This window comes from Echiichthys vipera (genome assembly GCF_963691815.1).
Source record: "Echiichthys vipera genome assembly, chromosome: 14".
Taxonomy (NCBI): domain Eukaryota; kingdom Metazoa; phylum Chordata; class Actinopteri; order Perciformes; family Trachinidae; genus Echiichthys; species Echiichthys vipera.
In genome coordinates, this window is record NC_139839.1 from 4,690,173 (window position 1) to 4,702,672 (window position 12,500).

At 51.8% G+C, this 12,500-nt stretch overlaps 1 protein-coding gene across 2 annotated transcripts in view; it reads right to left on the minus strand.

The window, feature by feature from the left end:
- Positions 1–12,500, minus strand: part of pof1b (POF1B actin binding protein) — a 25,209-nt gene that overhangs the window by 5,338 nt on the left and 7,371 nt on the right. For both annotated transcript variants that reach the window (XM_083926892.1, XM_083926891.1), the window contains exons 3-6: positions 4,666–4,889; positions 2,116–2,149; positions 1,655–1,735; positions 16–108 (exon numbers count right to left, since the gene is read on the minus strand). In XM_083926892.1, coding sequence (XP_083783018.1) covers positions 16–108; positions 1,655–1,735; positions 2,116–2,149; positions 4,666–4,889 — 432 coding nt within the window. The remainder of the gene's footprint in view (positions 1–15; positions 109–1,654; positions 1,736–2,115; positions 2,150–4,665; positions 4,890–12,500) is intronic.

Below are 12,500 nucleotides of genomic sequence, written 5' to 3' on the forward strand. Positions count from 1 at the left end.
GGCGGCGGCTCTTACCCGCAGGTCCTCGGACATGTGCAGGAGCTCCTCTCTCAGGCTGCTGAAGGTGGACAGCAGCAGACGCATGCTCTTATCTGCAGTGAGACGGGTCTGACACGCACACACACACACACACACACACACACACACACACACTCATTAACACCATCTTTGAGTTCTCCGGCTTCACTTCTGCTCTACCTTCAAATCTAAATGAGTGGAGTTAAACTAAAGTCGAGCTTCTTACCTTCGCAACCAAATGAAGTTTTAACCATTTAGTTTAGTTTTGTCTTTACAAGGACGCTGACCCCGCTGTCACACACCCACCGCTGTCACACACCCACCGCTGTCACACACCCACCGCTGTCACACACCCACCGCTGTCACACACCCACCGCTGTCACACACCCACCGCTGTCACACACCCACCGCTGTCACACACCCACCGCTGTCACACACCCACCGCTGTCACACACCCACCGCTGTCACACACCCACCGCTGTCACACACCCACCGCTGTCACACACCCACCGCTGTCACACACCCACCGCTGTCACACACCCACCGCCGTCACACACCCACCGCTGTCACCCACCCACCGCTGTCACACACCCACAGCTGTCACACACCCACCGCTGTCACACACCCACCGCTGTCACACCCCCCCTGGTTTCCCCGTTGTTTTCCTCAGCCTCTCTCGTCAGATTCAAAAACACCTCACAGATGATTCCCACTGTGGCAGATATGATTGTGTGATCGTATGAGTGCGCGCTGCATTTCTGCCGCCTTTGAGAAAATACATTTCAGTAAATATAATGTCTGTTAAATCAACTTCACCAGAACAAAACACACAAACTTCTTGGTCCACTGTCCCAAACCAGCCTCCAGGTGAGCGCTGGTTTTGGGTCGATCTCAAACACCTGGTTACCTTGATCTCATCTTAGAAAACAACTGAACGTAATAATCGAGGTGTGTTCTCTCAGTGCTGCCGCTCCATACCACTCTACGCATTACCACAAAAACTTTTAACACAACAAGACGGTTTTGTGTGATGAAGCGCTCATTTTGACCGCAGTAGGGTATTTTCCAACACTGCTATTTAGGGTGGTGTTTTACTCTAAGGGCGCACTCCCACTGTGCCTCCGTACCGTGCCAGAGCACGTGTCGTGGCTAAAGTCTGGTTCCTTTGACCAGTGTGAGTGCAACCGTACCGCGCCTAGGAGCGGCACGCTTGCTGGCAACGGCCCGTTTGGGAGAGGTGGGCTTTAGTAAAGCACGTTTGCACGTGTACGAGCACGAGCGTGCGCACGTGTACGAGCACGAGGCCTACGGCGGTTCTGAGGTCATTTCAAAACTCCCAGGTCTTTGGTTTATTTTACTAATTAAACGTCTGAATGTACGAGTGTGAACTTTAGAGTCTTTGAAGCGAGTAAATGAATCCTCCATCAAACAGGAAGAGACCAGAAACCGCGTCACACCGCGCGAGAATACGGTGAGAGAGATGTTGTGTGTGTGTGTGTGTGTGTGTGTGCGTGTGTCCGTGTGTGTGTGTGTGTGTGTGTGCGTGTGTCCGTGTGTGTGTGTGTGTGTGTGTGTGTGTGTGCGTGTGTGTGTGACATCACAGATAAGTACGTGTGTATCAGGAAGTCTCACTCACCTGCAGCAGGTAACGGATTTGCTGTTTGGTCAGTTCAGTGGCTCCTTTAGGAAGAAGAGCCTCCACCTCCTCCTTCTCCACCTGACACACACACACACACACACAAACACACACACACACACACACACACACACACACACACACACACAGTCAGGTGTCAGTTTAAGGTATTATCTTGCATGTCTTGTATTGTACTGTTTACTGAACTGTGCAGTTCAGTTTATTCTCAGTCATTCAGCTCATTATGGTTGTTTTGCATCCTTATTGTCATGTTTTGTCTTTTTTTATGGTATTTTTTGGTATTTTTGTGTCATTTAAGATCTCTTTGCGATCATTTAGTGTTTTTTTCATCATCGTTTCATGAGTCAGGGCGTTCAGTGATCCGTCCGTGCTGGTCTGGGATCAGACAGTGGATCTGAATCGGACTTTGACACCAGATGTGTGTGAAGCTTGTTTCTCACCTTGTAGTCGTTGCTGGGGTCCAGCTGGTGTTTCCTGCAACACACACACAGGAAACACAAACAATGAGGACGAGTGAGCGTCAGACAGACACAGAAGAGAAGAAAGAGCGTCTGCACACACAGATTGTTTGTCGCTGTGACTCACGAGTCTTTAAAGACGTTCAGCAGCTGCTCAACTCTTTACTTGAGTTCACTTTAGCACACGTTTAGGCTCCTAGAGGACACTTTAACACATGTTTAGGCTCCTAGAGGACACTTTAACACACGTTTAGACTCCTAGAGGACACTTTAGCACACGTTTATGCTCCTAGAGGACACTTTAACACAGGTTTAGGCTCCTAGAGGACACTTTAGCACACGTTTATGCTCCTAGAGGACACTTTAACACACGTTTATGATCCTAGAGGACACTTTAACACACGTTTATGCTCCTAGAGGACACTTTAACACACGTTTATGCTCCTAGAGGACACTTTAGCACATGTTTTAGCTCCTAGAGGACACTTTAACACACGTTTATGCTCCTAGAGGACACTTTAACACACGTTTATGCTCCTAGAGGACACTTTAGCACACGTTTAGGCTCCTAGAGGACACTTTAACACACGTTTATGCTCCTAGAGGACACTAACACACGTTTATGCTCCTAGAGGACACTTTAACACACGTTTATGCTCCTAGAGGACACTTTAGCACACGTTTAGGCTCCTAGAGGACACTTTAACACACGTTTATGCTCCTAGAGGACACTTTAACACACGTTTATGCTCCTAGAGGACACTAACACACGTTTATGCTCCTAGAGGACACTTTAACACACGTTTAGGCTCCTAGAGGACACTTTAGCACACGTTTATGCTCCTTGAGGACACTTTAGCACGTTTTTCAACTATTGGGCCACTCCCCCCGTGCACACCAGTGGTACAGGTGCAGCCGTGTGTGCTGAGGGATGTGGAGCCTCCCGTGTCCACAGGTGAAAAGTTAAAGGAGGACTAAACTCTTACCTCTCACTCACTCTAACATGAACATGAATCAAGGAGGCGGTAACTTAGTGGACAGAACCCTAAAGTTCATCCTCTACCTCTGAACTGAACTGACCTTCGACTGCACCTGCTGCGGAGTACCGAGGGAAAGAAACCTGCCTAAGCACGCCGCCGAGGACACGAACCAGAGCGTGATACTCAGCCCTCGGCTGTTAGCAGGAAATCTGCACCTTTGTGCCAGGAAAATGAAACCAGAGTGACTGATTTCATCACACACGAGTACGTTCAGTGTTATCGGATACGTCTCATGTTCATTTTGCCGCTCTGTCGTGATCACTTCTCCGCCCTTGTTGCCGTTGTTCGCGGTGACAGTGGCGTGGAACTCAGGCTTGATAAAAGTGAGCACAAAACCAGGAGGTTCATTCGTGGCCGTAGAGGTGGACGGCGTCTTCTCTCATCTCTGCACCGACGCGCTGTGAGAGACCGTTGCTTCTCTGCGCAACGCTCACTATAGAAGTTAGATCATTTATGTTGTCACTTACCATCGTGTCTTTGTCTTGTTGAGTCTACGCACGGGACAGTGAGAAACTAAATTTTGATTCCTTGTTTGTTTTGTTCATGTGAAGAATTGACATTTAAGGGCGCCCTCCCACTGTGCCTCCGTCCCGTGCCCCGTGCTTTAGGGTCCTTGTCCCCCCCTCCAGGCCCGTTTGTACTCACACTACCTGGGCCTCGGAGAATGCTTCTTGCTGCCTATACGTCATCACGCCGTAACACGTCACACGCATTGATGACGTCATGGCGATGCAGGGTTTTGTTTCCAGATCTTTCCGTAGACCTCGGAGTTTTTGTGCGTCTTGTCGACTGTTTTTGAATCATTTCATCGACCAAATCTGCAGTAAACACTCCACCTCCGCATCACACCAACGTGAACCTTTCACCGCCATTGTTTGAAATGTCCGCGCATGGTCCCTCCTTCTTTTTTCTACGTCCCAACAGGCGCACAGGAAATGACCTCAGAACCGCCGTAGGCCTCGTGCTCGTACACGTGCGCACGCTCGTGCTCGTACACGTGCAAACGTGCTTTACTAAAGCCCACCTCTCCCAAACGGGCCGTGGACGGCAAGCGTGCCGCTCCTAGACGTGGTACGGTTGCACTCACACTGGTCAAAGGAACCAGACTTTAGCCGGGGAACCTGTTTGGGCCCGGGACGGAGGCACAGTGGGAGTGCGCCATTAGCTGACTTTGACTTTGAGATCTGGACGTTAAAGGCACCAAACAACTTCCTTTAAAGAATGTTGTTAGTCTGTTATAAGGAAGTGGCAGAATCGTGACGTTGCAGAGAGACTCGAGTGTGCAGAGACTTTGCGGATGCCGTAAAATGCCCTTGTGTCTTGTTGCTGTGCTCAGTTTCGCCTTTAGTGTAAAACCTGTGACGTGAAACTCCACAACCTCCCCTCAGGAGCCTAAAACCTTTGCACGGTAGTGTTGAGTCGTTTTGTTTTGCGTGGAATGGGACAACTGTCCGTGTAAAGTGCTAAACGTCTGCGGTGCACGTGTACTCACTGTCCGCGGATCTTGGAGACGTGCTCGGAGATGCAGGAGTGGATGTCGCAGTTCTTCCTGTAGACGTCGGCCAGCAGCTCGCCAAAGTAGCGCGTGTCCATCTTGGTCGTCTCCGTGGTCACCGTGGTTGTCTTGGAGGACGGAGGCGACGCCTTCTGCTGGATGACGTTGACGATCTCCACCTCCTCCACCTCCACCTCCTCCTCGTCCTCCTCCTCTTCCTCCTGGAGGAACAGAGACGGAGCTGCATGACCACCTGGGGTTTTCTGCTCTTTATTAAAACCAGACTGATCAGGTATCAGTGTGAATGTTTGGTGACATGCAGCACCATGTACCCTCCTGCCCCCTCCTGCCCCCTCCTGCAGCCTCCTGCATCCTCCTGCCCCCTCCAGCACCCTCCTGCCCCCTCCAGCACCCTCCTGCCCCCTCCTGCAGCCTCCTGCCCCCTCCAGCACCCTCCTGCCCCCTCCAGCAGCCTCCTGCCCCCTCCAGCACCCTCCTGCCCCCTCCAGCAGCCTCCTGCAGCCTCCTGCATCCTCCTGCCCCCTCCAGCACCCTCCTGCCCCCTCCAGCAGCCTCCTGCCCCCTCATGCAGCCTCCTGCCCCCTCCAGCACCCTCCTGCCCCCTCCTGCAGCCTCCTGCACCCTCCAGCAGCCTCCTGCCCCCTCCTGCCCCCTCCTGCAGCCTCCTGCATCCTCCTGCCCCCTCCAGCACCCTCCTGCCCCCTCCTGCAGCCTCCTGCCCCCTCCAGCACCCTCCTGCCCCCTCCAGCAGCCTCCTGCCCCCTCATGCAGCCTCCTGCCCCCTCCAGCACCCTCCTGCCCCCTCCTGCAGCCTCCTGCCCCCTCCTGCAGCCTCCTGCCCTCTCCAGCACCCTCCTGCACCCTCCTGCAGGCTCCTGCATCCTCCTGCCCCCTCCAGCACCCTCCTGCCCCCTCCTGCAGCCTCCTGCCCCCTCCAGCACCCTCCTGCCCCCTCCAGCACCCTCCTGCCCCCTCATGCAGCCTCCTGCACCTTCCTGCTCACTCCTGCTCCCTCCTGCACCCTCCTGCCCCCTCCTGCCCCCTCCTGCAGCCTCCTGCCCCCTCCTGCACCCCCCTGTCCCCTCCTGCAGCCTCCAGCATCCCCCCTGCCCCCTCCTGCACCCTCCTGCCCCCTCTAGCACCCTCCTGCAGCCTCCTGCCCCCTCCAGCATCCTCCTGCCCTCTCCTGCTCCTTCCTGCCCTCTCCTGCACCCCCCCCCCCCCCCCCCCCCTGCCCGTGGCTACGACATGAACACAAATGGTTGTAGTGTGTGAAAGACGGGTTGGTTGTGTTCTCTGACGTCTGTGAGTGTGAGTGTTAATCCGAGGGCGCGGCTGCGAAGCGATCTGTCATCACCGTTTGTGTTTCAGGACATTATTCACTCATGAATGAGAGGCTCTGAGATTTATTCAGACACACACACACACACACACACACACACACACACACACACACACACACACACACACACACACACACACACACACGTGGTGTTACCTAATGAGGAAGCTTCACTGCAATGCTTAAATATTTAAAGGGAATATTGACAAAGTTGAGTGTTTGGATGAAAAAGCTGAATATTAAATACAATCAACTTTAAGTTCCAGTGCTCTTTATGCAGAATGACCCATTTCATATTAATGTATATTAAAATAATAGATAATAATCATAAAAGTGAACATCTCTGTGATGTTGCAGGTGGTGAAGGCTCAGTTTCATTACTTTAAACACTGGTTTTGTGACTTTCCTCCTTAACTTCTTTCTTTTTAACTGATTTAAGAGAATCTTCAACATCGACAGGGAAAAAATGATGAAAGACGAATAAACGAAAGGAAAAAGATGCTCAAACACACAAGAACACGCCCACGTACACGAGTGGAGCTGAGCGCCACGGCCCTTTGGACTTCCTGTCGCCGCCGCCCACGCAGCAGAGCCGACGGGTCACCAGGACCGACGGGTCACCAGGGCCCACGGGTCACCAGGACCCACGGGTCACCAGGACCCACGGGTCACCAGGACCGACGGGTCACCAGGACCCACGGGTCACCAGGACCCACGGGTCACCAGGGCCGACGGGTCACCAGGACCCACGGGTCACCAGGTCCGACGGGTCACCAGGACCCACGGGTCACCAGGGCCAACGGGTCACCAGGACCGACGGGTCACCAGGACCCACGGGTCACCAGGGCCGACGGGTCACCAGGACCCACGGGTCACCAGGTCCGACGGGTCACCAGGACCCACGGGTCACCAGGGCCGAAGGGTCACCAGGACCGACGGGTCACCAGGACCGACGGGTCACCAGGACCCACGGGTCACCAGGGCCGACGGGTCACCAGGACCCACGGGTCACCAGGGCCGACGGGTCACCAGGTCCAGGACACTCTGGCACAGTGTTGTTTCCATTCAGAGGAAACGGAGGAGCTCCACAGAAGGGAGGAACAACACGGGCAGTGACGAGGCTAAAAGATCCAAAGATCGCAGGGTCGATTTCCACAACAGGCTCGGTCATTGTGAGCTCGGTCATTGTGAGCTCGGTCATTGTGAGCTTGCTGGGCCGGAGCCGACTCTGACGGGAGCTCAGAGGAATTTCAATCCTGCAGCGAGCCCGGTGTGTTCAGGACGAACCTGCCGCGAGAACACCTGAAATACCCGTTATTTTTATCATTCTGGGACTTTGAGCCTCTGAGGAAAAGACTGAATGGGGCAACGGCGTATGAAGTACGAAAACAATAATAATTACAGACCGGGGGGTAAAGTAGCAAATGGAGCCGGGGCCCTTTGGCGTGTGAGGCGGACGTGATAACCACTACACTACAGAAACATGGAAGTGCAGCCGCGTCGTCCTCCATCTTTATTCACAGTCTGTGGTTTCAAACCTGCTGACTAATGTTAGTTTTCACACTCTCACTCAACATGTGGCGTTCAGGTGTCACCGCTGACGTAATGTCACGATGCATTACGAGCTGCTGAGTCGACATTGGTCTTGTGAGGGGTTCATGTTGTGGCGAGTCGGCAGTTTTTGATTGACTTTGGGTCGAGGCAGGACCGGCGTACGACGGCGTATTTGGGACAAGTATGGAAAAGAAATATATACAGACCCGGGGGGAGGGGGAACAGAGACAAAAGTCGCAGATTTACGAGATTAAATTAGAAAATCTGCTACTTTTTAATCTCGTAAATCTGCGACTTCTGTGTGGAGTTTGCATGTTGTCCCCGTGTCTGCGTGGGTTTTCTCCGGGTTCTCCGGTTTCCTCCCACAGTCCAAAGACGTGCAGGTGTTGGGTTCATTGATGACTCTAAATCACCCGTAGGTGTGAATGGTTGTCTGTCTCTGTTCGTCTCTATGTGTCCTGTGATAGACTGACGTCCTGTCCAGGGTGGACCCGCCTCAAGCCCGATGTCAGCTGGGATCGGCTCCAGCCCCCCGAGACCCCGACAGGGACAAGAGGCTGAAGATGAATGAATGATAATTAATGATTAATAAGGAATTCTTCTTCCTCCCACTGCACAAAAGTGAAGCCAAAACATCGTGGAGACTGAGTTTTTGTAGCTAAACGTGTTGAAATATTCAGCTTCACTCCAGTTTCTGACCGACCCAACCCAAACTACAACAGTCTCTACTGTTATATAACAAATAGGCCACATTTGGAACATGCGTTGGGAGCGTATGAGGAGTTACGTGAGGTCCTGGTACAGGGCCGTGGGGGTGAATCCCACCACAAAGAGACACAGACCCCGTAACGCCTCGTGACACAACGAGCCACTGAAAGCAACATCAACAGAAACTAAACGCTCATACTTTAAACACTCTCACTCACACACCTGTGGAGTTACTTTGATTCAAAGCAGACCTCAGTGTTTGAACAAGGGTTTGGCAGCGCGGCGGGTAACTGACACACACCTCAGGTATCTGCCAGGGTTGTAAAGCGCGTCTGTCTGCGGTGAAGACGACGTGACACCTGGACTTTGCTTTTTTTACGACCCCGCGCGGCTCAAAGGTCCCGGCAGGACGTGAGGTCGGCACTTCCCGGCCCGTCGTTACTGCGACAGTGTTGGACATTAAACGCAGAACGGCAGGAGAGTGAAGAGCGGGCGCGGTGAGGATGAGGAGTGCGCTGCAGGATCACGTGGGCTGGGAGGAGGGTGTGTCTCGGCGCTGCAGGGCTGTGGCCGCTACAGTAACATGCCTGTCATTCCTGCACAGAGAGGGAGAGTGCACCAGATAAGGCGTTTACGACCGTCTCTGTAGTCTCAGTGTGTTAGACCAGTCTTACGGTATGTGTCCGCCTCATTAGGCCGGCGTCTGAGATTGTTTTAGACGCTCTGCCCCCCGGGGTGAACTGTGCACTAACATATGTGGAATTCAGACGTTTATCTTAAGTCTGACTTGCAGTTGGATGTGAGCTGATGTCTGCCTCTGTGAGACCAGCCCTGGGTCCTTCTCACCAGACAAACCAGTCACATGTCAGTCCTGACGACGCCATGGAAACTCTGTTGGTTGGTGATAGTTCAGGGTTTGTCCACACGATCGAAAACAACCTTTTTTCTTTCTCCGTCGTTCTTAAAAAGTTCCCGTCCACTCGTCCTCGACTCCTAAATCTCTGCGTCCACAGGAAAACTAGGTGAAGCGACTCCAAACGCTGTAGTACCCATGCCAGGCCTGAAGGTGGCGCTGTAACTGCCACAGAAACACACCAACAACGGAGAAGAAGAGACGGGGAGACGCTGTGGAGAATCCAAACACCGGAGAGTTCCTCTCCAAATCCTCCTCCATCCTAGAGACAAACGTGTCCCTGGTTCTGGTCTTAGTGGAGACTTTGGTGCTGTTCTGGACTCTGATGCACCCATCACTCTGCAGTTAGTGTCCTCACTGAGCAGAGGGTGCTGCTGGGAGCCCCTTCACTCTGCAGTTAGTGTCCTCACTGAGCAGAGGGGGCTGCTGGGAGCCCCTTCACTCTGCAGTTAGTGTCCTCACTGGGCAGAGGGGGTTTCTGGGATCTCCTTCACTCTGCTGTTAGTGTCCTCACTGAGCAGAGGGGGCTGCTGGGAGCCCCTTCACTCTGCTGTTAGTGTCCTCACTGAGCAGAGTGGGCTGCTGGGAGCCCCTTCACTCTGCAGTTAGTGTCCTCACTGAGCAGAGGGGCTGCTGGGAGCCCCTTCACTCTGCAGTTAGTGTCCTCACTGAGCAGAGGGTGCTGCTGGGAGCCCCTTCACTCTGCAGTTAGTGTCCTCACTGAGCAGAGGGTGCTGCTGGGAGCCCCTTCACTCTGCAGTTAGTGTCCTCACTGAGCAGAGGGTGCTGCTGGGAGCCCCATCACTCTGCAGTTAGTGTCCTCACTGAGCAGAGGGTGCTGCTGGGAGCCCCTTCCCCGTCCCAAAGCACTCCCAGGCGCCACTTTCTCACTACATTTAGAGACTTTTCACAGCTTCTTAGAACTGGAATTAGAAACAGAGCCTAGAGCAGTTTAGCTCCTTATTCAGAGCATCAGGGAAAAGGGAGACATCTGTGCTGGGCCTCATTCAGTCCCATGCATGTGGCTCAGAGTCCAGTTCAGTAAACGGTCTCTGTGTCCGTCTCTGTCCTGTCACGCAGCAGCACTGTTGCTGTTGTTATGTGACGCCGCGGGGTCAGAGGTCGGAGGTGGGGCCATGACGCCGTCGTTTAACAAAGTCTGAGTTTTCACCGTCCAGACCACAACGCCATGGGGGGCGGTCTGTCCAGACCACAACGCCATGGGGGAGGTCCCTCCAGACCACAACGCCATGGGGGGCATCTGCACACTCTAGGTGTCACACCCGGTTTCTAAAGATCCTGTTTTCAGGCTCCGATAACGAACCAGACTGAACCAGACTGAACCAGGCTAAACCAGGCTAAACCAGACTAAACCAGACTGAACCAGACTAAACCAGACTGAACCAGGACCTTCACTGGTCCAACGTTCGAGTCCCAGTGATGTTGTTGTTTTCTTTGACAGCGACTGCAAAAATGTCTCAGGTGGAGTTTAATATGCAGCTGACCTGCACATGTGAAATTCCAGAGATCCACCGCAGAGCTGAGCTCATACTGCTGTGTGTGGGAGGATAACAACAACCTCATGATGATAGGTGTGTGTGTGTGTGTGTCTGTGTGTGTAAGGCAGACTGACCTAGAGAAGCGTGAGAGCAGAACAGCTATAAATTGTCCATCTTATGGGGTCATTTTAGTCTAAATGGAGTCCTAAAAACCTTATGTACTACAACACATGAAATCAATTTACCAATTTTGTGTCCTCTAGGAGCATAAACGTGTGTTAAGGTGTCCTCTAGGAGCCTAAACGTGTGCTAAAGTGTCCTCTAGGAGCCAAAACGTGTGTTAAAGTGTCCTCTAGTAACCTTAACGTTTGTTAAAGTGTCCTCTAGGAACCTAAACGTGTGCTAAAGTGTCCTCTAGGAGCATAAACGTGTGCTAAAGTGTCCTCTAGGAGCCTAAACGTGTGCTAAAGTGTCCTCTAGGAGCCAAAACGTGTGTTAAAGTGTCCTCTAGTAACCTAAACGTTTGTTAAAGTGTCCTCTAGGAACCTAAACGTGTGCTAAAGTGTCCTCTAGGAACCTAAACGTGTGCTAAAGTGTCCTCTAGGAGCATAAACGTGTGCTAAAGTGTCCTCTAGGAGCCAAAACGTGTGTTAAAGTGTCCTCTAGTAACCTAAACGTTTGTTAAAGTGTCCTCTAGGAACCTAAACGTGTGCTAAAGTGTCCTCTAGGAGCATAAACGTGTGCTAAAGTGTCCTCTAGGAGCATAAACGTGTGTTAAAGTGTCCTCTAGGAGCATAAACGTGTGCTAAAGTGTCCTCTAGAAGACTAAACATGTGTTAAAGTGTCCTCTAGTAACCTAAACGTTTGTTAAAGTGTCCTCTAGGAACCTAAACGTGTGCTAAAGTGTCCTCTAGGAACCTAAACGTGTGCTAAAGTGTCCTCTAGGAGCATAAACGTGTGCTAAAGTGTCCTCTAGGAGCCAAAACGTGTGTTAAAGTGTCCTCTAGTAACCTAAACGTTTGTTAAAGTGTCCTCTAGGAGCCTAAACGTGTGCTAAAATGTCCTCTAGGAGCATAAACGTGTGCTAAAGTGTCCTCTAGGAGTATAAACGTGTGCTCTTCGCCATGTCAGGCCCTCTGGCGTGTGTGTGTGTGTGTGTGTGTGTGTGTGTGTGTGTTTGTGTGTGTGTGTGTGTGTGTGCGTGTGTGTGTGTGTGTGTGTGTGATGAAAGTTATGTAAACAGACCGTGCGTCCTCTCATGTGCACGTTGGCACACGCACGTCTCTTCACCACAAAGAGCTGAAACGAAACCGTCGCAGCAAGAAGACGATGAAACACCAGCGGAGCCACAACCACAGCTGGAGGTGGTCCAGGCGTCACCGTGGCAACAGCAAACAGCAGCAAACACCCATTGGGAGGTGGAATCACGCCGAACCGTTTAACTCGCAATTAATCACCGTGGCAACGCTCGTAAATGTTTACTCAGCAGATCAGAGAGTTTTTTATTCTGAATTATTTACAGTTTCATTCAGAATACACAGAAGTTATGACTCAGTTTTTATTTACTGTGTGATTTTAGAACGAAACAGCTGCTGTGACTTTTTAATACGCTTTCAAATATATTTTTATATTTTATTTAAATGAATTTTTGTGCGACACAAAGAGCGCTCCGGTCTTATGGAGGACTGAAGCTGAAAATTAATACATTAATATGCCATTAAATGTAACAAACTACAATTATGTATTTACCTTCCTATTTATTTTTATCCCTTTTAATAATATTACTACTTATATT